At 39.7% G+C, this 23,325-nt stretch overlaps 1 protein-coding gene across 3 annotated transcripts in view; it reads left to right on the forward strand.

Annotated features, from left to right (window-relative positions):
• CPVL (carboxypeptidase vitellogenic like) overlaps window positions 1-23,325 on the forward strand; it is a 99,683-nt gene that overhangs the window by 67,898 nt on the left and 8,460 nt on the right. For 2 of the 3 annotated variants that reach the window (XR_006279344.1, XM_038391485.2), the window contains exon 12: window positions 6,601-6,783. Coding sequence is in view for 1 of the 3 variants with exons in the window: in XM_038391485.2 (XP_038247413.1) it covers window positions 6,601-6,783 (183 nt within the window). In the remaining 2 variants the exon portion in view is untranslated. Of the gene's footprint in view, window positions 1-6,600; window positions 6,784-21,865; window positions 21,973-23,325 lie in introns of all 3 variants that reach the window. The other variant, XR_006279345.1, reaches the window with a different exon arrangement.

Below are 23,325 nucleotides of genomic sequence, written 5' to 3' on the forward strand. Positions count from 1 at the left end.
GTAATTAGGAGTATTCAGGAAGATGTGACTTGTATTCATGGTTTGGCCAATTACCTGCCTCCTCCTCAAGTAGGGTTGCCAGCTTTGGTTGGACAAATTCCTGGAGATTTCATCGCATGACATAATCTTTAATTCCTGGAGACAGCAGGACAATCCTGGAGGTTTGGCAATCCTATCCCAAAGGCTAAAAATTAGAAGGGAATCTAATGTTTTTCTGTTGCCAATCATGTTTGGAATTGAGACGAGAATCATGCCTTTCAGTTTTGATGACTAAACTGCTATTTATTCCAGTGGTTAAGAAGTTTTAAAACTTCATTTACATATGTTTAAAGAAGATAAGGCTGTATATTGTTGGAAGGTACAGATTACATTTTCTGCAATTTTACAGTCTAAAATTTAGTCTCTCATTTTATTCAAGGTAAAATCATAGATTCATAGATACTAAGGTCAGAAGGGACCATTCTGATCATCTAGTCTGACCTCCTGCACAGCGCAAGCCACAGAATCTCACCCACCCACTCCTACGAAAAACCTCACCCATGTCTGAGCTATTGAAGTCCTCAAATTTGTGGTTTAAAGACTTCAAGGAGCAGAGAAGCCTCCCTCAAGTGACCCGTGCCCCATGCTACAGAGGAAGGCAGAAAACCTCCAGGGCCTCTCCAATCTGCCCTGGAGGAAAATTCCTTCCCAACCCCAAATATGGCGATCAGCTAAACCCTGAGCATATGGGCAAGATTCACCAGCCAGATACTACAGAAAATTCTTTCCTGGGTAACTCAGATCCCATCCATCTAATATCCCATCTCAGGGGATTAGTCCTATTTACCCTGAATATTTAAAGGTCAATTACTTACCAAAATCACATGCTGATTATTTGATACTGGCCTAGGTTAGATGTTATCTACTAAATTCTGAGCCACTCCTTTTTTTCCATCCCAGTCTTGTTTGCTTTCTTTTCTCTGCTCTGATCTCGATCTGAGTGTGTCCCTCTCTGTCTGGGTTTGTTCTTGGTCTCCCTCCCTTTCTGTTTTTGACCTCTCCTACAGCCCCCATTTCTATCCCATATAGGAGAATACCTTATTCCTTCTGCCTCTTGCTATGGCCAACAATAAAGTAAAACTAACACGATGGGGCAGGAAGGGAAGAAAAGTCTACTTTTCACCCCACACCCTCATTGCCACCATTTATTTCAGGAACCAATCCACAATTGTCTTAAGTCTTCCTTACAAACCTCATCTCTCTTACTCCCTACCATCCACCAACGTCCCTTCGTACAATCTTGCCACTGGTACTACTTTACTACCTTCTCCCCCAGAGGCTCCCGCCATCCCAAATGGCTTTACTGTATCACTCCACCCCAGTGACAGGTTTTCTGTTGGGATTTGAAATGAAATTCTATCTTGTCTCCCTGGCCTATAACTCACTCACTCTCTGATCATTAGTTCTCCGTTTCGTTTTCTCTCAAGTATGCGTGGATACAATTTGTATGAAAGCTGCTATACAAAATAAAAGTTGCAAGAGGCCTATTCCTGGCATGCACCTGTACAGTGTTCAGTGTGCCTAAAGGGAGGTCTGAGCCCTGGAGTTGGTGAATACTTGGCCAATCACCGGCACAAGCTAACTCGCTATCAATAACCCTCATGGGAAGTTCCAGTAGCCATTAAGACAGTTCTGTATTACCTGAGGATACTCTTACCCAAGTACATCAAATGCCTGGATCTTCAGGGCTTGTCTACACTACTGCTTAAGTCGACGTAAGTTACATCGCTCAGGAGTGTGGAAACCCCCCACCCCCGAGGAACATAACCTATATCAACTTAAAGCAGTGTCTACGCTGTGCTATATTGGCAGTAGTGAAGACAAGCCCTTTGTGTTTAAGTTTGATTAGCACCAGGAGCAAGAGTGCAAAACATTTAATGCAATGGAGCGTTGGGGCCAGGATCAGGTTTTTATTTACTCAAGGACATTTTTATTTCATTATTTACAACCTAAACTGTTTGTTTGTTTACTGATTAAAATAATTCTGAGTCTTGGTTTTACTATCCCAAATTAAATGACTCAGTGAAGTTTTTCTATCACCCTCATTTTTAAAGTAAGTGAAAAATGTATACTTGCAATGGCCCTCTCCTCTCCCCTAATCTCTGTCCTACTCTGTATGGAGAGCCCTGTACAAAGTTAATATAGCCTTAATTGATCATCCTAGCCTCCTGTGCATGGTGGCGGGTGGACCCCCCCTTTGGGAAGGCTAGCCCCACAGCCCTGCCCCTTCCACACAAGGTCCGTCCCCTGCAGCAGGAGCCCTGAGGCCACTGCAGCTGGAGGAGCCCCAGGCCACCTGAGATGCCTTTTCCCTCCCCCTCTCACCCCGCGCTGCCAGAGGAGCCCTGGGCTGGCCTCAGTCCTGGGCCAGCCCCAGCTGGCTGGCCGACCTGAGTCCTGGCCCAAGCAGCCCTAACCGGCCCTGGTTGGCCCGCAGCAGTGGCTCCTATTATACCTGCTGCTCATGCTCCTGTGGATCCCCAAGGTCTACGCCATCAAGCATTCAAAATATCATGATTGGTTTAAAAATCATGAGACTTTCTAAAACAAAATAAATTCATTGTTCTTTTTACTTGCCTCGTGTGTCTGAGCCTTTAAAGTTCATTTTCAAGCTTTTCTTTGCAAACATGAAGCTAGGACCTTTTTTAAATGGATGCTGGGATTCTCATGATTCCAGGAGCTGGTGGTTTAAGAAAAAATATGAATATTGTGACACTGGATCCTCTAGTAGTTTGGGAGCCAAACCACTGGCTTTTCTGCTGGGGTGAGGACAAATGCTGCATTTCCTCTTTACTACAACCACCAATGGAACAACTTTGGGGAAAACTTGTGAGGAGATCCAAACAGTTTTCTCTTCCTCTAAAGAGAGGATCACAGGCCTCTGATCAGCCATTTCTTCCTTGATTCTGTGGCCACAGAGTAAGTTTCTACTGCAAAAGTCTGGAATAAATCTCACTTGCTTCAGCTAGCCAAACACCTAGATGTATTTAAGTACCTGGCATCAGTCAGAGTGCAATCTGAACATGTCTTCAATCAGACTTTTTCTGTAAACTGTGGAAGACTGTGCTGACTTCTTGCCAGTCTGCCTCAGAGCTGACTTTCACATGGAGGACTTTGTAGAGAATGTTGAGTCCGTTAGAGTCAAGCTGACATCCCCACTAGACGCTGTATGCCCTAAACAGCTAGCGATGCAGGAAAATTGTATGGCTGAGATGGGGCCAAGCCATAGTGTTGGATATGGCCTATCTCTACCACCATTAAAATGTCTTCTGAATTTCTCATTTGGGAAGCTGATGGAGTTTCTGTGGCTCAACACCTAACTATCTAGCCTAGTACCTGTTTGTGTAATCGGGCCCAAATACCGGAACTAATAATCACTGGTAAGAAACATAAGGAAAGAGCAAAAGGAGAAATAACAACTTTTTAAAGGAGTGAAATTGTGTTTAAAAGCAAGCATTTAAAAAGCAAGCTGACCTCCTCTGAATTAAGTGTCATTTGTGATAGAGAAAAGTTTTTCTCCTCTGTGGTTTTGCCTCAGCATCCCTTGTATTTCTCTTTATTCTGGTTTCCACCATAACATTAGAAAGAGATTGTGTTTCTCTTAGAAAAAAATCATAAGCAATCTTACTATATTAGGAACTACACATAAAAGTAGCAATTAATCTTCCCTTTCTCACAAGTTTTTTTTTTTTAATATAGAGTAACTCGACTAGAAGAATCATTGAGAAATGCCATTTTAAGTAATGATTTGTAGTCCATCTAAAGACTTGGTATTTGTACTACAAAAGTTCATTTTGCTGCTTTTTTAATGTAGATATAGCTATATAAACTTTCTCTCCTAGAAGTAGATTTGTCAGTAACAAGCGATGGGACAAGTTAATGCTAGTTTAGACCGTATGTAACTTCTGTGTTAGAAATTCCATAAAGCATATTTTATAGAAGATTTACCAGAGTTATTTAAAGCATAATCTTGTCTGTATAATCTTGACTGCTGTTAGATCCTGATTGATAATGCTGTTCTGTATTCTAGCCTATAGTCGGGAGCACAACACAGATATAATTGTTCCCATACTGTTGAATATAACAGCTGCAGAAGATTTTTCAGTGGCCATGAGGAATCAAGGTCTTTGAGGCAAAGCTCCTTTATATAAACAATGCAGTTATTTTATTGAACTAGTTTGGATGAGCCTTATAGAAAAAGCTTTTAACTTCACCAGGATTTTTGGTAACAAGGAATAAATAGCACACAGGAAATGTGTTCATATTCTCGACATACAAAGGTCTTTGTTAGTTTGAACACTACCAGACTGCTGTTACATCCTGATTGATACAAAATGTAAATACTACTTAAATGTGGGATTTATAAAGAAACCTTACTCTGGAGTGAGGAAACTTTTTTTTTTTAACATGCAGATAATACACTTTTCCCCTCTTGTTCCTAAAGTAATATGCACACTTAATTTGAGGATTCAACCAATTTTCTTTACTCTTGCAAGTGGTAAAGTAAAAAGCCTGGAACTCCTCTGTCACAGTTCAGAGCAACTGTACCTTAATTCCCCTGTATGGTACGGCAAGGGCACCTATTCCCAGGCTTCCAGCTCCCTTGGCCATCACCTTTCTTTAATGGAGACACTAATCTCTCTCCCTTCTGACACGGCTATCTCCAGGCTGAACAGTTCCCTGCCTTTACTATATTATTGCCAACAAAAGACAAACTGTTGAAGCAGGCTTCTCTTGCCTTCTCTTCAGAGAGTAATAACAGAATAATTGTAACAATTATAAGTTACCACACAGCTCTTTCTGTGCAAGCTTATTTATTTTTAGGGTAAAAGCGTTGTAGAGAAAACATATTAAAAACAATTTAAAAAGCCTACATAAATGCTCAAAAGCTTACTAGAGGTCACTGCAATTCTGACATTGGCTCTGGAAGTTGGTTAGTCCTTCAGACCCCACAAAGAAGGTCTCTTCTATGGTCACAAGTTCATAACAGCCTCAGCTTAGAACTAGCACACAGTCCTATGGGGCTTCAGTAGGCCAAGAGCTTCCAACCTTTCCTTTAAGATTTGGGCCCTCCATGGACCAAAGGTTCTGTCCATTTGCTGGATCAGGAAGAAGGCCCTGAGTCATCTTAAACTCAGGGTATTTATTCAAAAGTCCTTTCTAGTCTGTTGGTCCCAGGAGAATCCAGATTTGGTCATTGAACTGTCCTCTGTTAACCAGTGAACAGCAGACAAATGGTCCCCCACCTCAGGGCAAAGCTTCAAAAGTTGTTTGTATTTGGGGGTTTGCAATCCAATTCTACCCCTTACTTCCTAGGAATTCCACTTTACGTATTTTCCCAAAAGATCAAACATTGTTCATCATAGTCTTTTGAAGTTCACATTATCTCCTGGAGATTGCATTAATCCTTCCTCCTCCTAAAGAAGTCCCACAATGGTACAAAAACATTTGCATTTCAATACAATGGACCACATAAATTAAACCTTACTTAATTACATTTAATATCTAATTCCATAAGGTTTGCCTGGGATATTGTCTCATGTGTCATCCTCCCCCACAAAAAAACTTTGCCCCATCAGAGAGAGTCAGAAGACATCCACTGGTTTGAATACCTATCTATGTGTAGTTTGTTGCTTTGTGGTTAGTAGTGCTCCCATCATGATCCACTTTCAGCATATGCTTAGGCCCAATGTTAAAGGGTTAATGGCATTTATTAATACGTCAAACTTTTTATGTAAGCAGTATTTTTAAGGAAACACTAAATCTTAGCCTAAACATACATTTTAACTAACTTCTCATCCTGATTTTATTTATATACCACTATATTTATACCATACATTTTTGCTATTCTTGTGAAAATTATACCTTTTTGCCTGAATAGCGGTGTTAAAGTGCACCACAGAAATGTCTGATGTGGTAATTCTTAATCACTGTTACCACTCTGTTGCTTCCACAGAAGTGAGTTATAATGGCTGGTAGGATTTTTATTAAAGTCCTGATTCAAGTACAGTTTTGAGAATGCTAAATCCCTGGCTGCCTTGGACTATCTACTTTTCTAAACTTCAATCATAGATTGAGCTTTTACATTGGCTATCAGCAATAAAAATGCACATATCGCAGATATAACTATTCATAGTCAAATAACATGCTATCAATATGCCTTTTTAAGGAGCAGAGAGCCTTCAATTTTGATTGACTTTTGGAAGATATTGAGACAATTGTGCGAAAACAAATCTTGCAATATCTGGATTTCTCAGGTCTTCTTGACACCAGTTTGGGCATAGTATGGGTACTGCAATGTTGGTGGTGGTGGTCGATCTCCTCCTGGAGAAAGAGAGAGAACCTGGCTGAAATTCTGCACAGCCCAGAAAACACATGCAGAGGCCAGTTGTGGGAGGCAAAAATGGCTTTAAGTCATGTTTGTGTCTTTTAAATTTTAGACTACTCCAGAGGTTCATGAGGCCAGGACTTAATGTGCTGAATCTAAAGTACTGCGTAGCTAAATTTTGTTTAACTGAGCTTTACGGTTTCTTTAATATCGACTGCTTTGTCTTCTTCCAGGTTCTGTTATACAATGGGCAGCTTGATATCATAGTAGCAGCTCCACTGACGGAACGCTTTCTGTGTACTGTGCCATGGAGCAAAGTGGAAGAATACAAAAATGCTGAAAGACTTGTATGGAGGATCCATCCCCTTGACAAAGAGGTAGCTGGTTATGTGCGCCAAGCTGGTGAATTGTATCAGGTAAGGAAAGGAAGCTCTTGAGATGTGGACTCTATATATAAGCAGTTGTTATCTATGCTGAGGATATTATCTTATATATTTAGGTTCCTTCAGGTCGGTTGTACAGTAGCCTGCTACTATAATAGTAGTAGATGATGCCACCTGTGATTGACAGCTTCAGGAAGTGCCAACGGCTTTGGATGAATGAGCACTTTAGGAGGATAGTGGCACCCCAGATGGAGGAAATGTTATTGAAAGGTGGAAGAGTTAAACCACAGTTTAACCAATGGCAACCACAAACTGGTGGAAAGACAACCGGAAACCACTCTCTCTATTTTTTTCCTATGAGAACTATCATGGAAGAATAAAGGTAACATGATCCACGTGTGGCGCTGGACGGTGAAACCACCCCACCCCACAGACCTGAAGGCATAACAGATTATACGGGGGAGGAAGTTCCAGCCAGTAAGAAAGGTGGTTGCAGTTATAATGGTGCTGCACCAAATCCTTTGAGGAGTACGGTGCCTGATAATTGCACCAAGGAAAAGAATGATCTGAACCTTCATAAATGAATCATCACAGTAAGAACATGGAATGTGAGGAGTCTGTGTGAAGTGAAGGTTGTCCTTGTGACCAATGAATTGGAAATATGTAAGATCAATGTATGTGGAATTTGAAAGCTGTAATGGAATGGTAGAATTTGTTTCATGGAAATGGATGGGTATGTTGTGTACTACTCAGAATCCAAGACCATGAGGAAAAAATGGGGTTGCGTGTAACTTATCCAACAAAAGATCAAAGTGTGTGCTTGGATATAATCCAATCAGAGATAGAATCATTACAATTCACCTTCAAGTAAACCTAATTAATAAGTAGATCATACAGGTTTATGCCCCTGTGAAAGCAGCTCACGCCACCACAGTTGAGTTCTATGAACAGTTTGAAGAGAGACTCATTAAAACACCAAGCAAAGACATCATCCTTGTATTTGGAGACCTGAACCTTAAAGTTGGAGCGGCAAGCGCTCATAAGTAATGGGAAACAATGGTCTGGATTTACAAAATGAGAGAAAAAGGTGTTTAGTTGAATTCTGCAGTTCTAATCATCTGGTCATTACAAACACAATCTTGCCCAACATCTTAGATATATATTTGCATGGAGGTCATCTGACAGCATGACCAATAACCAAATGGACTATGTAATGATATAGGGATGCTGGAGATTGTGTGTGTTTGTGTGTGTGTGTGTGTGTGTGTGTGTGCGCGCGCGTGCGCAATGGATAAATACTTGTCCAAGTACAGACTGCAGGTTAGGTTATCAACTATTATCCTGAAGCCCTAAAATTACAATTTAAAAAGATAAGATATTCAGCAGGTCCCCAACATCTGGACCTGTCCAAAATCACCAAAAACTACATGACTTCTTTACGGATCAAAATTGAGTCATTGTCATAAGTGAAAGAGGAGAACAATGTGAATGAACTTTGGAATTAAATGAAAGCTATCATGCTTAAAGCTACCAAAGCGCACATTTTGAAAAGTCAGGGTTGGACTGTACCATGGTTAACAGAGAAGGTGTTTTGAGTTGTCAAAGAAACAATACAGAGTGAAAGAGTGGCTTGGAGACTAAAGAATGTAGGAGAGAATACAAGGTATTGAGCAGACAGATTCAAAAGCAGACTAGACGAGTGAATGCATCAGGGCAAAATTCAAGGAACTTGAAAATTACAGAGAGTAATAATACAGAAGGTACGTTCACAGTGGTCAGACTTTTTACTAAAAAAGTTTTCCCTGCAACCAAGCATAATAAAAGACCATGAAGGCAGAGTTCTTACTGAAGGTGATATCAAATGCAGATAGAGATTATTGTGCCAATCTGCATGCCTCATCAGAGCCACTTATGATACAGGAGTACAGAGCCAGAGCCATCAACTCTGTAAGAGGAAATGGGGCATGTTATTATGAAAATGAAGCCTGGGAAAGCACCAGGGGTACATAAAGTACCAGCAGGATTACTAAAAGTGATTGGTGACTTTGGTATTGATCTTGTGGAAAATTTGCAGTGACATATGGATGACTAGACGTTGGCTGGACCACTGGACAAAGGGAATATTTTTGCCATTGCCAAACAAATGGGTTATATTAGAGTGCAGCAATTTATTCTACCAGTTTCCTGATACTGAATGCAAATAAAGTGCCACTCTACATAATTCAGGATTGAATGAAGTAGAACTATCACCACCACAAGTATAATCACCTGCTGATTGTTTCATTGACTACTTCCAAGTGTTTGACATGACCATCTGTGGAGGATACTAGTAAACATGCAGAGTTCAGTCTCTACTGTCAACAACAGACCACAGTGCAAACAGAATTGAGTGATGGTGAGCGGTTTTTCATTGGGTGTGACACAAGTGTGCATTCTGCCCCAAGTCTTTTCAACATGTATGCAAAATTTATTAAGATACAAGCCCTGGAAGATGTGGATAAAGTGGAAGGAGCTGGGATTTCCATTGGTTAAGAAGTGTCCACCCATCTCAGATGTGCTGATGGTATGACACTCTTTACTGCAACCATCAATACCATTCAACAAATGCTGGAGTCTCTAAAAACTGTTAGTGAGGAATGTGGATTATTCCTGATTGTGTGGCAAAAATGAAATGCATTTTACGTTGACACAATCAGTAACAACAGGATGCAAGCAGACATCACGATTAACAGTTAAGCTGTAGATGCAGTAGGTGAACTTAGTTATCTGGGATCATACACATCCAACCAAAGAGGCTACTCCAAAGAAGTTGGAAGAAGACTTGGGATGTCTTGCTCAGCCATGGCCTCCCTTACAAAAGGGTGGAAAAACTGTGGCATCTCAAAATGTATGAAGGTTTGACTGATTTAAAAAGCATAATTTTTTCCATAATGACTTATGGATGTGACTCCTAGGAAATTAATGCTACTGACAAGAAGAAAATCAAAGCCTTTGAGATGTGGTGCTGGCATCTTCTGCACCTTCTTTTCCAACTAGGAGATAAAGCTTATCTTAGAAATATTATTGGAGAGAAGTGGACTCTGTTTTCAGAAATCAACAGGCACAAACATATGTACTTTGGTCACATCCATGCTTTGAGATGGAAATAACTTTGAGCAAATTATCATGGAAAGATTGGTGGCGGGTCATAGGTAGTAGGGGAGGACCCACAAGGAGATGGGTAGATGGTGTGCGACAGATCGTGTTGCTGTTTAGTGTGCAAAGTTAGCAATAGATTGAGACAGCTTCCAAAAATTCTGCTATTATATCACCAGTATTCAGGCATGAATAAATTAACTCTACTTACTTACCTATTTAGTTTCCTAAAGAAGGATGCATTGTATGGTCAATTTTTTGATTGATAAGTCTGTATGTGTGCAGCGATATGGCTGAAATGAAAAGTGGAAAGGCCAGGAAAAAATAAACTGGCATGATGTTTGTTTTGAAGTTTTTGTCATTGATGCTTCAGTAACTTTCTGCATGAAGAGCAATTTTTATGGTGTTACATTAATTTTTTGGAGTTTGGTTTTTATAAGCACAGTAAGTAGTACTATGGAGAGCTAAAATCTCATCCATCCCCCAACTAGACCCATGGGCTGCCTAGGAAGCTGATAGAAAGCAAGAGCTCAGTGATGACATGACAGCAACACAAAGGACCAAACCAACAGACCTTCAGTGAGAGCTTGAGTCCCATAAGAAACAATGATTGCTTGCCCCTACTCTCAGGTTAAAAACTTCTTTAAGGCCCCAATTCAGAAAGGTACTTCATTGGGACAGTTTGCATACTTAAACTTTTAGGCATGTGCTTAGGCCACACTTTGAAAAAGTATTTAAAGGTGGAGACCCAAGTTATATTTACAAAGGTTGGTTTGGGTCCTTTATGGTATCTCCTATGTTCAAAACTGTTATCACAGCACTACAAATGGAACCAGATACCATGTTTAAAACATATCTATAGTTACTTTTGCTTTTCAAACATGACATCCCATGACCCTCATTAAAAAGTGAGTTGGCCAAACTATAGCTCTAACTATATAATATTTTACCATAATATGGCTAACTCTTGCAGGTAATTGGAGATCACAGGCATCAGGGATTGGACCCTAGATGGTGGTGACAAATGCCAACACTCCTTTGTAGTGGATTTTGTTGTTCTTTGCTTTTCAAAATTGGAAATTTGCCAGTATATGAGCACATGCTAGCTCTGAAGTATAGCTATGAAATACGAGTCTCTAAGACCACTTTGGGTAATATTAAAGTTGGCAAAATGCTCAAATAATGTCCTTTATATATAAAGAATATTTATAAGCAAAGTCAAGCCTGTGGAACTAGTTGGCAGCTTCTGTTCTTCCTGGTACCATCACAAATGATAGGTTGTTAGTAATCTTACCAGAAAGACCAAACCCTGAAGGGTATCTTGGGGTAGGGACACACATGGGTTTGAGATTGTTGGAGTGTAAGAAAATAAATGTATTCTCTTAAATAATACGTGAAGTAGCTTTTTGTAGAGTCTCTTCCATTCATCTTTCATACTTCAGTTGTTCTCTCAGTTATTTTTAGTAACTTCTTGGTCTTTTTAGGAAAAACTTATTTAGAATGAATTTGACTTGAATCTCTTCTTCCTATACAAGAAACAGTTAAAACAGAAAAGAGCCCAGAATGAACGAACACACACTCTCTCTCTCTCTCTCTCCCCCCCCCCCCCCGCCACCCCTGCTACTATTAGGGACACACACTCGTACTCGTGCTATTATTAGAGCCAAGACTAATTTCATCAGCAACTTCAAGGATCCCATTCAGAGGGTCATCTGTAAAAATGGTGGCCCTGGAGAACACAGATATCCCACATATTTGATAATGATTCAGTTTGAATTTGCTGTATGTTTTTCTTCTGAAAAATGTCTTTTCCCAGGGCAAGTACAGCATGTGCAGCAGCCCTGCAGGCTTCTCGGCATACCTCTGCTCTTGTTCTCCTCCCACTTTTATTGCAGCTGCTATTAAAAGTGCCTTTTCAATTACATGTTTTTTGTTGATCCTGTTCAGTAAGAAGTATTGAGATCTACATCTCATTTCACATAGAGCAGAGAACAGCTGATCAGTGTTTCCATAAAAACAATGAGTCCAGTGGCACCTTAAAGACTAATCGATTTATTTGGGCATAAGCTTTCGTAGGTTAAAAAACCCACTTCTTCAGATGCATGGAGTGAAAATTACAGATACACGCATAAATATACTGGCACATGAAGAGAAGGGAGTTACCTTACAAGTGTCAGGTTTCAGAGTAGCAGCTGTGTTAGTCTGTATTCACAAAAAAGAAAAGGAGTACTTGTGGCACCTTAGAGACTAACACATTTATTTGAGCATAAGCTTTCGTGAGCTACAGCTCTCTTCATCGGATGCATTCGGTGGAAAATACAGTGGGGAGATTTATATACACACACAGAGAACATGGAACAATGGGTTTTATCACACACACTGTAAGGAGAGTGATCACTTAAGATGAGCTATTACCAGCAGGAAGGAGGAGGGAAGGAGGAAAACCTTTTGTGGTGATGATCAAGGTGGGCCATTTCCAGCAGTTAACAACAAAGTCTGAGGAACAGTGGGGGGAGAAATAACATGGGGAAATAGTTCAAAACAGACTCCAACGAACTATTTCCCCGTGTTATTTCTCCCCCCACCCCACCCCCCACTGTTCCTCAGACGTTCTTGTTAACTGCTGGAAATGGCCCACCTTGATCATCACCACAAAAGGTTTTCCTCCTTCCCCGCTCCTTCCTGCTGGTAATAGCTCATCTTAAGTGATCACTCTCCTTACAGTGTGTGTGATAAAACCCATTGTTTCATGTTCTCTGTGTGTGTATATAAATCTCTCCACTGTATTTTCCATCGAATGCATCCGATGAAGTGAGCTGTAGCTCACGAAAGCTTATGCTCAAATAAATTGGTTAGTCTCTAAGGTGCCACAAGTACTCCTTTTTCTTTTTTACCTTACAAGTGGAGAACCAGCGTTGACAAGGTCAATCCAGTCAGGGTGGATGTGGTCCACTCCCAATAGCTGATGAGGCGGTGTCAATACCCACAATATGCCAACATTTTTATGGCCGACTTAGAACAACGCTTCCTCAGATCTCATCTCATCCCCTAGTGACCCTCCTCTACTTGAGCTATGTTCACAGAATCCTAGAATCATAGACTTTTTAAGATCAGAAGGGACCATTATGGTAGTCTAGTCTGACCTCCTGCACAACACAGGCCACAGAATCTCACCCACCAACTCCTGTAACAAACCCCTAACTTATGTCTAAGCTATTGAAGTCCTTAAATCGTGGTTTAAAGACTTCAAGGTGCAGAGAATTCTCCAGAAAATGACCCCTGCCCCACGCTGCAGAGTAAGGTGAAAAAAACCCAGGGCCTCTGCCAATCTGCCCTGGGGGAAAATTCCTTCCCAACCCCAAATATGGTGATCAGCGAAACCCTGAGCATGTGGGCAAGACTCACCAGCCAGACAGGAAATAATTCTCTGTAGTAACTCAGATCCCACCCCATCTAACTTCCCATCACAGGCCATTGGGCATATCTACCGCTAGTAGTTGAAGATCAATTAATTGCCAAAATTAGGCTATCCCATCATATCGTCTCCTCCATAAACTTATCAAGCTTTGTCTTGAAGCCAGGTATGTCTTTTGCCCCCACTGCTTCCCTTGGAAGGCTGTTCCAGAACTTCACTCCTCTGATGGTTCGAAACCTTCATCTAATTTCAAGTCTAAACTTCCTGATGGCCAGTTTATATCCATTTGTTCTTGTGTCCCCATTGGTACTGAGCTTAAATAATTCTTCTCCCTCCATAGTATATATCCCTCTGATATATTTATAAATAGCAATCATATCTCCTCTCAACCTTCTTTTAGTTAGGCTAAACAAGTCAAGCTCATTGAGTCTCATTTCATAAAACAGGTTTTCCATTCCTCGGATCATCCTAGTAGCCCTTCTCTGTACCTGTTCCAGTTTGAATTCATCCTCCTTAAACGTGGGAGACCAGAACTGAACGCACTATTCCAGATGAGATCTCACCACTGCCTTGTATAACGGTACTAACACCTCCTTATCTCTACTGGAATTACCTTGCCTGATGTATCCCAAGACTGCATTAGCTTTTTTTCACAGCCATATCACATTGGTAGCTCATAGTTATCCTGTGATCAACCAATACTCAAGGTCCTTCTCCTCCTCTGTTACTTCCAAGTAATATGTCCCCAATACATAATAGAAATTTTTGTTATTAATCCCTAAATGTATGACCTTGCACTTTTCACTATTAAATTTCATCCTATTACTATTACTCCAGTTTACAAGGTCATCCAGATCTTCCTGTATGATATCCCGGCCCTTCTCTGTATTGGCAATACCTCCCAGCTTTGTGTCATCCACAAACTTTATTAGCACATCCCTGCTTTTTGTGCCAAGGTCAGTAATAAAAAGATTAAATAAGATTGGTTCCAAAACCGATCCCTGTGGAACTCCACTAGTAACCTCCTTCCAGTCTGACAGTTCACCTTTCAGTGTGACCCGCTGTAGTCTCCCCTTATCCATCTTTCAATTTCATACTGACCCCCATCTTTTCCAATTTAGCTAATAATTTTCCACGTGGAACCATATCAAATGCCTTACTGAAATCGAGGTAAATTAGATCCACTGCATTCCCTTTGTCTAAAAAATGTTACCTTCTCAAAGAAGATCAGGTTGATTTGACACTGTCTACCTTTTGTAAAGCCATGTTATATTTTGTCCCAATTACCATTGATCTCAATGTCCTTAACTACTTTCTCCTTCAAAAATTTTTCCAAGACCTTGCATACTACAGATGTCAAACTAATAGGCCTGTAGTTACCTGGATCGCTTTTTTTACCTTTCTTAAAAATAGGAACTTTTAGCAATTTTCCGGTCATATGGTACGATCCCTGAGTTTACAGATTTATTACAAATTCTTGCTAATGAGCTTGCAATTTCATGTGCCAGTTCCTTTAATATTCTTGGATGAAGATTATCTGGGCCCCCTGATTTAGTCCCATTAAGCTGTTCGAGTTTGGCTTCTACCTCTGATGTGATAATATCTACCTCCCATTTGTCATCCTACCATTATCCCTAAGCTCCTCATTAGCCTCTTTAAAGACTGAGACAAAATATTTGTTTAGATATTGGGCCATGCCTAGATTATCCTTAACCTCCACTACATCCTCAGTGTTAAGCGGTCCCACTTCTTCTTCTTTCTTTGTTTTCTTCCTATTTATATGGCTATAGAACCTTTTACTATTGCTTTTCATTCTCTTTGCAAGGTCCAACTCGACATGGCTTTTGGCCTTTCTCACTTTATCCCTACATGTTTTGACCTCATAACGTAGCTTTCCTTGCTAATCCCTCTCATCTTCCACTCCTTGTAGGCTTTCTGCTTTTTCTTAATCACCTCTCTGAGATGCTTGCTCATCCAGCTTGGTCTACAACTCCTGCCTATGAATTTTTTCCCCTTTCGTGGGATACAGGCTTCCAATAGCTTCTGCAGCTTTGATTTAAAGTAATCCCAGGCCTCCTCCGCCTTTAGATCCACAAGTTTTTCAGTCCAATCCACTTCCCTAACTAATTTCCTTAATTTTTTAAAGATAGCCTTTTTGAAATCAAAAACCCAGTCACAGATCTATTTTTGTTTATCTTTGTTTATCATTTAGTTTGAACTGAATTAGCTCATGATCACTCGAACCAAGGTTGTCCCCTGCAATCATTTCTTCTATAAGGTCCTAACTGCTCACCAAAACCAAATCTAAAATGGCATCCCCTCTTGTCGGTTCAGCAACTACTTGGTGAAGAAATCCATCAGCTGTCAAATCCAGATCTTCATTATATGGATCCACAGGAAGGAGGCCCTTGAACAATTCCACCTGGATTTCAACAATTTCCACCCCACCATCAACCTCAGCCTGGATCAGTCCACACAAGAGATCCACTTCCTGGATACTACAGTGCAAATAAGTGATTGGTCACATAAACACCACCGTACACTGGAAACCTACTGACCCACTATCCTTACCTACATACCTCTAACTTCCATCCAGGACACGCCACACGATTCATGGTTTACAGCCAAGCCCTAAGACAACCACATTTGCTTCAATCCCTCAGACAGTGACAAACACCTACAAGATCTTTATCAAGCATTTTTATAACTACAATACCCACCTGGGTAGATGTCCAGGCTCAGGCTCTGGGACTCTGTTAGGGGGTGAGGATCTTAATGCCTGGCCTTCAGCCTAAGCCTGGATGTCTACCCTGAAATTTTATGACCTTGCAAGACCAAGTCTGCAGGTATGGGCCAACCGTGGATGTTTTATTGAAGTGTAGACATTCCTGGAGAGAGAAGGTGCTGTAGGTGGGATGGCAGATGCAATCAGACATTAAAAGGCGTAAGAAGGCTCCTCCAGGGCCCTGAGTCAGAGGGGTAAAGACACCAGCAGGAAGGAGATCTGTGGAGAATGCAGAGAATGTCAAACTTCAGGCAAGAAACACTGGGAGAGCAGGAAGACAGGGCCCAGTTTGAAATTGTGGGAAGACTGGAGCTTTTGAAAGACTTTGTGCAGGATCTAATAAATTGATTTCCAGAAATGGGGTTTGTTTTGAATATCTGGATGGTGTGGGCTTTTTAATGGACCCTAAGCAGAAGGGGAAGCTCAGGAAGGACACTGCAGAGCTACCTGTAGCCAGCAGGGGGCACTCCAGCGTGGCACACTCTTGCGCATGCTGAATTGTGTTAAGGAGACTTGTAGGTTTGCCCTGTGTTCATGCTAGCACTGTTCCACAAGTAACACTAGTGGCATTGTGGGAGATCTTGAAAGGCCACAGATGCACTGTGGAACAGCAGTAGGAGGACTAGATGAACTGTTCAGCCAGTGTGCATGCACACTAGCACTGAAATACTTCAGGATGAAATGGTATTTAGTTCTGCTGAAGTTTAGTCTACCCCAAATGGCATCTAACACATTTTCATTAAAACTATCTGAATTGCTTTTGTGTGTGGATGTGTTTTAGCTGGAACAAATGGTATTTGACACAATACACTTCTGTAGATTAGGCCTTAGAATGCCTTCTGTTCTCCTTTCTGTACTTTTTTTTTTTTTTTTGTATATGTGTCTGATCCCCATCTTGTGTGTTTTGCCAGGCTCTCTGATGTAAAGTATTTTTTCAGAAAGGCCAATGTACTGAAAGTCTCTTCTAATTTAGACCATAATTAAAGGAGAAAGGGGCACTTAAAGGTAGCTTATTGCCAAAATCAAAGGCCTTTGGGAAACTTCAGCACATGATTTGCTCTTCCCAGGAATATCAAATAAATCTAGGATTAAAAGATATTCTAACAGTGCATAATATGCAGTGAAAGAAATGAGAATCACATGTGTTTGTGATAAGTAAGAGGTGTTTAAATTCTGTATCCAGGTCTTTGCATTTTATTTAGGTGATTTTAAAACTTTGGCAGAGATCCTCTACTCTTACTGCTGAACTATAAAATAGAATTGTTCTACAGTAACAAAAGCATTCTCTGTGGAACTTAGATCTGTAGACTCTACATATAACAAGTGTGTGGTAATGGAAAAAATGGACTAGAATCATGATGGACTTTCTGTTTGGTATTAGTCGTGTAAAACAGAAGCATGTGTCTCTGCCAAAATGAAACCTTATTTTCTTCCAAGCTCTCTGATTCTTAATTTAAACTATAGTATGTTAGACTCCAGTGTGAATACTTTCTGTTAATTAGAAGGGAGGAAAACGCACCAGTTTAACTATATTTTTAAAAATATATCTGATTTAAACTAATGGAATCCCTTAATTTAAAGAGACCAATTTTAAGATTTACCAATTTAAACTAGTTGCTTAATCAATTCATCTTAAATGTGTATACGTCTAAGTGTTTACACCAGTTTAACTAGATTTTAAAATAGATTAACTAAATCTAGTTAAATTGGTGCTTTTTTTTTTTTTTTTTTTTTTAGTATGGTCCTGGACAAGGAAAAGGAGGGGATGAAGATCTAAGGACAAGAGACTTCATAAATTAGCTTCCCTCTTGTAGTTATCTCAGAGAAAATTTATGTAGGTTTCACCAAACACCAAAGCTTTAAGTCAATGAAGATGTGAGATCAGCATGTAAGATCATTGTGGCATGGTGTTTGGGGCAGAACTAATAACTTCCCTTAACATTCATATTCGGTGCTGGAACCTACTGATATATATGTAAGAAAATATGGATCTGATCACATTTGATGAATCTGCACACCTCTTAAGTGTCTACTTTTTTATAAAAAGAAAAGGAGTACTTGTGGCACCTTAGAAACTGACAAATTTGTTAATCTCTAAGATGCCACAAGTACTCCTTTTCTTTTTGTGAATACAGACTAACACTGCTGCTACTCTGAAACCTACTTTTTTATAGTATTTTAAAGACTGACTACAGGAATCTCCTGGCAATTCCAATCGAGGACACAGCAGACATGGGGAATATTGCAATTTTATCTCCTGATGATGTTACTAGATGTAGATAAATGTAAAAATAAAATGGTAACAATGCTTTTAAAATCTAAATCTAAATTTTAATATCTTACCACAGAAGCAACACCCATGCTAAGGCCCTTTTTCAGTCTGTGGGAATTGTACAACTATACCTGGAAAATTGTATAGTTGGCTCTGTCCCATCATTTAAAAAAAAAAAATTGAGTCCTAGTGTAACCATTTGTAACAACTTCAGAGAGAACATCATTATCCAGATGGACAATTTACATCCCAACTTCCTGCCCTGTATCTCCATTGTCTAGGCAGGTTTCAGAGTAGCAGCCGTATTAGTCTGTATTCGCAAAAAGAAAAGGAGTACTTGTGGCACCTTAGAGACTAACAAATTTATTTGAGCATAAGCTTTCGTGAGCTACAGCTTCATCGGATGCATTTGCAAAACTTCAAGTCCTTAGTGTATTTGCCAGTAATTTTCCCTTCAAGGTTAAAATGTCTGTTGGTCAGAATTTGGATAAAATCCGAACCAGTACCCTCGGTTTTATCCAAGTCCTGCAGGAAAAATTATTTAATCAGAATAATTACAAATGTAAGAGTTCTGCTAACGGAACAGACTGTTTGATATGACTTAAGTATTTGGCCTCAATTCAGCAAATTACTTAAGTCTTATGACCCATTGTACTCGATCAACTTTTTCTTAAGCATGTTACTGAATCTGGGGGTCCTTGTGAGGATTTTATAGATTGCTGTAGCTGTTTTGCAGTAAGCAATATCAGTAAACATGTAAAGAAAGGGAGGTTGTTTTTGATGGAAAAAGAAACTGCTAAATAGATTTGGGATAATTAAGGACAGCTAGTTCTCAGGAAGAAAAACTTGGCTTTGTTATGGTAATTGTTAAATTGCAGGCAACACTTGATTCCTGCCATGAAGAGCAACTGAACTAGGTTCCTGATTAGAGCTAGGTGAAATTTTTTTGGACAACACTCTTTTTGAGGAAGAAAATGGACGTTCAGCAACACTGAAATGTGTTGCAAATTCATGTCTGCTTTGCCTAATTGTTCGTGTTGGGAGCGGTGGAAGAAAGTAAAATTCTAAAAAGTCAAAATGCTTTCTTTCAACTTTTTTGAAATGAAATATTTCAATTTACTGTTCCAAATGACTTTCATTTAGAAATTTCCTTCAGTTTTATTTTTAAAATGTGCAAAAATGTTAAGCTTGAAATTGAAACGAACTGTTTTGTTCAACCCAAAATTGATGTATTGATTATTATTTTTATTTTTTTAATTGCCAGTGAACCAAAATATCTGTTACTAGCATCTCTGTGTTCCTTATGTCAGGCACAGGGACAACTCTTCATGGAAAAAAAATGCAGACAGACTGGATTTAATATCTGGTTGTGCATTCCCTTTGAATATTTGATATAAATTCTTCTTAAATCTGTGCCCGTGCACATACGTTGTACATTGATGTATACATGTTTGGTACTCATTAGACTCTAGTTTTCAGTAACTCTTCTTTCAACTTGAATGTACAGCATATATTTATTTTATGAATCCACTAATAAGAAACTCTGTTATCTGTACTAAAGAGTGCGATTAGACTGGCCCTAATTGAGCAATGTAATTCTTTGTTCAGGTAATACAATATACATTGAATCAGCCATTCTAGAAAAATCTTTCCTAAAATAAGAAACCAGTGAGCTTAATTCTCTCTTAATTTTAAAATATCACTAGTGGCCTGTTCCAGTCTGTGAAATCTATTTCACGGAAGAAGTGACTCCCATATGACCAAAACAAAATAGTATTTGTCCTCTTAATGTAAAAATCAAATGTGACAAATGATTTGTAGCTTTATCTGTAGATTCACAGATTTTTAAGACTAGAATAGAATATTGTGATCATCTAGTTTGACTTTCTACCATAGAACTTCCCTGAATTAATTCCTGTTTGAACTAGAGCATATTTTTAGAAAAACATCTAATCAATAAAAATAAATCCAATCAAAATCCAGTACACTTCTGTTGGGCTAAATTCTGCTTGTCCACTTGCAAGCCCACTGGTTTCTGAGAGATTGCACAGATGTTGCTGGGTAGAAACTTTCCCTTTTGTTATGTATTGTGTTGTCACCAAAGACAATAATTGTTGCGGCTTCTTCGGCTATCCTAAAATTTAGCATCACAACACTGTGCATTGTTCTTAACACCCTATGAAGTGCAACAGTATTAGTGCTGAATGGATAATTCGCAGTGAACATGTTTCACTAATTAATTTAGTCTTTCTATTTGTGGACTCTGTATAAGCAAGTCGCAATGTCTTTTACTCTTTTATTTTCCAAATTTTTCATTTCAGTTTTCACTAATTCTGAATATTCTATTTTAGCTGTTTCCTAGCTGCAGTTTCACAGAGTTTTGCAGTTTCTGTGTTGGGTGAGCATGCAAGCAAATACTAAAATTAGCATCGAAATCTGCTTTCACAAATAACTCTGCTGGCTGGCATGATCACTGAAATGTTAATGGAATTAATGCAAAAAAGTGTGCACATTTTTAATATACATTTCAAAGTATCACTCTCTCAACCTAATGACTACCTTAAGCTACAAGCAAGAACTACGTCATCTTATGTTTGTAGAACTCCTAGCACAATGAGGCCTCAATCTTGATTGGAGCTTCTAGGCACTATTGTCTCATAAATATTTTTGAGGATAAAGTGGGTATTATCATGGGTGAAACACATTAATTTTAGAAGTCAACCAGTATTTGTGTAAAATATATTATTTACCCAACTATAATTCAGTGCTAGACTGTCATATGAGTAGATTAAGCCTACACAGGATTTTTGTTTGCTGTATAATATTGATGGATTTAAGTCACAAATACAGTTTTTGGTAACCCTCAATTTATTTAGGCCATGTCTACACTAGAGATCTTACAGCAGCACAGCTGTACCGCTTCAAGGTCTCTAGTATAGCCGCTTTATGCCAACGGGAGAGAGCTCTCCTCTTGGCGTAATTAAACTACCCCCAACGAGAAGCAGTAGTTATGCTGGTGGGAGAGCATCTCCAGCTGACACAGCACTGTCCACCCCAGTGTGTCTCTCAGTGTAACTTATGTCTGTCAGGGTGTGTGAGCGACATGTGTTTTACTGACAAAAGTGCTAGTGTAGACATAGCCTTAGAAACTCCAGATTCCCATGATCATAGGCTCAGTAATCGGGAAATCTTCTGCTCCTGGAATGTCGGTTGTACTGGAATGCAAGCAATGCAGTTGATGACTAATCTATAAAATACAAGTGTAGCCACAACAAATAGCTTATGTAATAACATGTATAGTGTGCACTGTGCTTAGTACTTGTAGTGTGGAGAACTGCTGCAGTGACCCCTACTGGGAGGAAGAGTCAAACTGGCCCGCCATGAATTCCCTTGTTCTAAAATTAGCTAAGAAGACTGTGTGTGTGTGTGTGTGTGTGTGTGTGTGTGTGTGAGAGAGAGAGAGAGAGAGAGAGCGAGCAGCTAAACTTTTTTATTCTTTTTTTCACAGCTGAAAATAGCAGCAAGATTCAAATATAAATGGTATTTATATCAATAGCTAGTGTCCATTAATGCTGCCATAGAATAGACGCTGCTTTTGATACCATTGACCTTGAGGTATGGTGACTTTGGTTATCTGTCATCCCTTATTTCCTTTATTTATATAAATCTACTCTTTTTTTGAGAGAGAGCCTGGCAATGTGGGTGATCTTCCCAGCTCGAGCCTGAATATCTACACTGCAATTTTTAGCCAGTAGCATGAGCCCTGCAAGCCTGAGTCAGTTGACCCAGGCTCTGAGACTTTCTGCTGTAGGTCTTTTTTTTGCGCAGTGCAGACATACTCACAGTGTCCTGTGCTTGGATCTATTACTCCATCTTTTCCTATTAGGTACAGGCTGAGATGTGGCCATGTAAATTAGAACTTGATACTTTTTTTTCTATAGCTGTGAAAACATTCTTGTTGTAGCTGACTGAGTGCGTGGAAGATCCATGACATTTTAAGGTGAGTGACAGAACAAAGAGTGTTAAAAGGCTCTGTAGACTTTGAATTTTGAATCAAAGCAAACTAAAATATGCTACCTGGAATGTTTTACAGTCTTAGCTAAAATATTAATTTTTCATTGAGTTAGTGGCCAGCTGACAATAAATAAGGTACTACAGCAGGTGAAAAGTGAGTTTTTTAAGGTTGCTAACAGAATTCAATATAAGGAGCAAACAAATGACTCAGACAGTAGCTGGGATCTTGGAGTATAGGATTATTCACTAATATTTGATATTTTTACTTGTTGGGTTTTTTTGTGGCAGCTGGATGCCAGGCATGAGAACCTGAGCTGAGACACTCTTCTCACCCCTCATCTTTCCTTATTGGTCCAGAATCAAAACTTGCGAATTCCCTTCCCTTGTAGTACTGTTTTTACTCACCCGTCCTTTTACTCTTGGTGTTCTTGTTTCCCCCTGATTTTAATTCCTTCATTTTCCATGTGTTTACCAGCCTTCTGTTGGGGGACTGAAGAAGTCTCTTTTCAAAGCCTAGCTTTGCCAATCCATAGTAAGCACTATCGCAGGGGTGGCCAAACTTACTGACCCTCCGAGCCGCATGCGATAATCTTCAGAAGTTCGAGAGCCGCAAGACAGGGACAACCTTTATACATGCATTTTTTTAACATATTAACCTCTGACTTAATGTATGATGGCTAATTACTGCTAGACCTAGAGGCCCTTGTGGGTCTACATCCTAGTCATAAGTCTTTGGAAATCCAGTAGATATGTTGTCAAGGCAGTACAGAGATGTTGATTTGTAAGGATTGCACAATGCTTTGATTATTATGAACTTCTTCACAGAGTGCAGTGATGCACAGCAGTATGTTGTGCTGAAATTGAAATGAGTCACAGGCTAGTCTACTCGAGTTGAAGATGCTTTGTTCTGGCACTTGCTTCCAGAACATGATTGTAGACTCTGATTTCTGCATC

This window comes from Dermochelys coriacea, chromosome 2 (assembly GCF_009764565.3).
Source record: "Dermochelys coriacea isolate rDerCor1 chromosome 2, rDerCor1.pri.v4, whole genome shotgun sequence".
Taxonomy (NCBI): Eukaryota; Metazoa; Chordata; order Testudines; family Dermochelyidae; genus Dermochelys; species Dermochelys coriacea.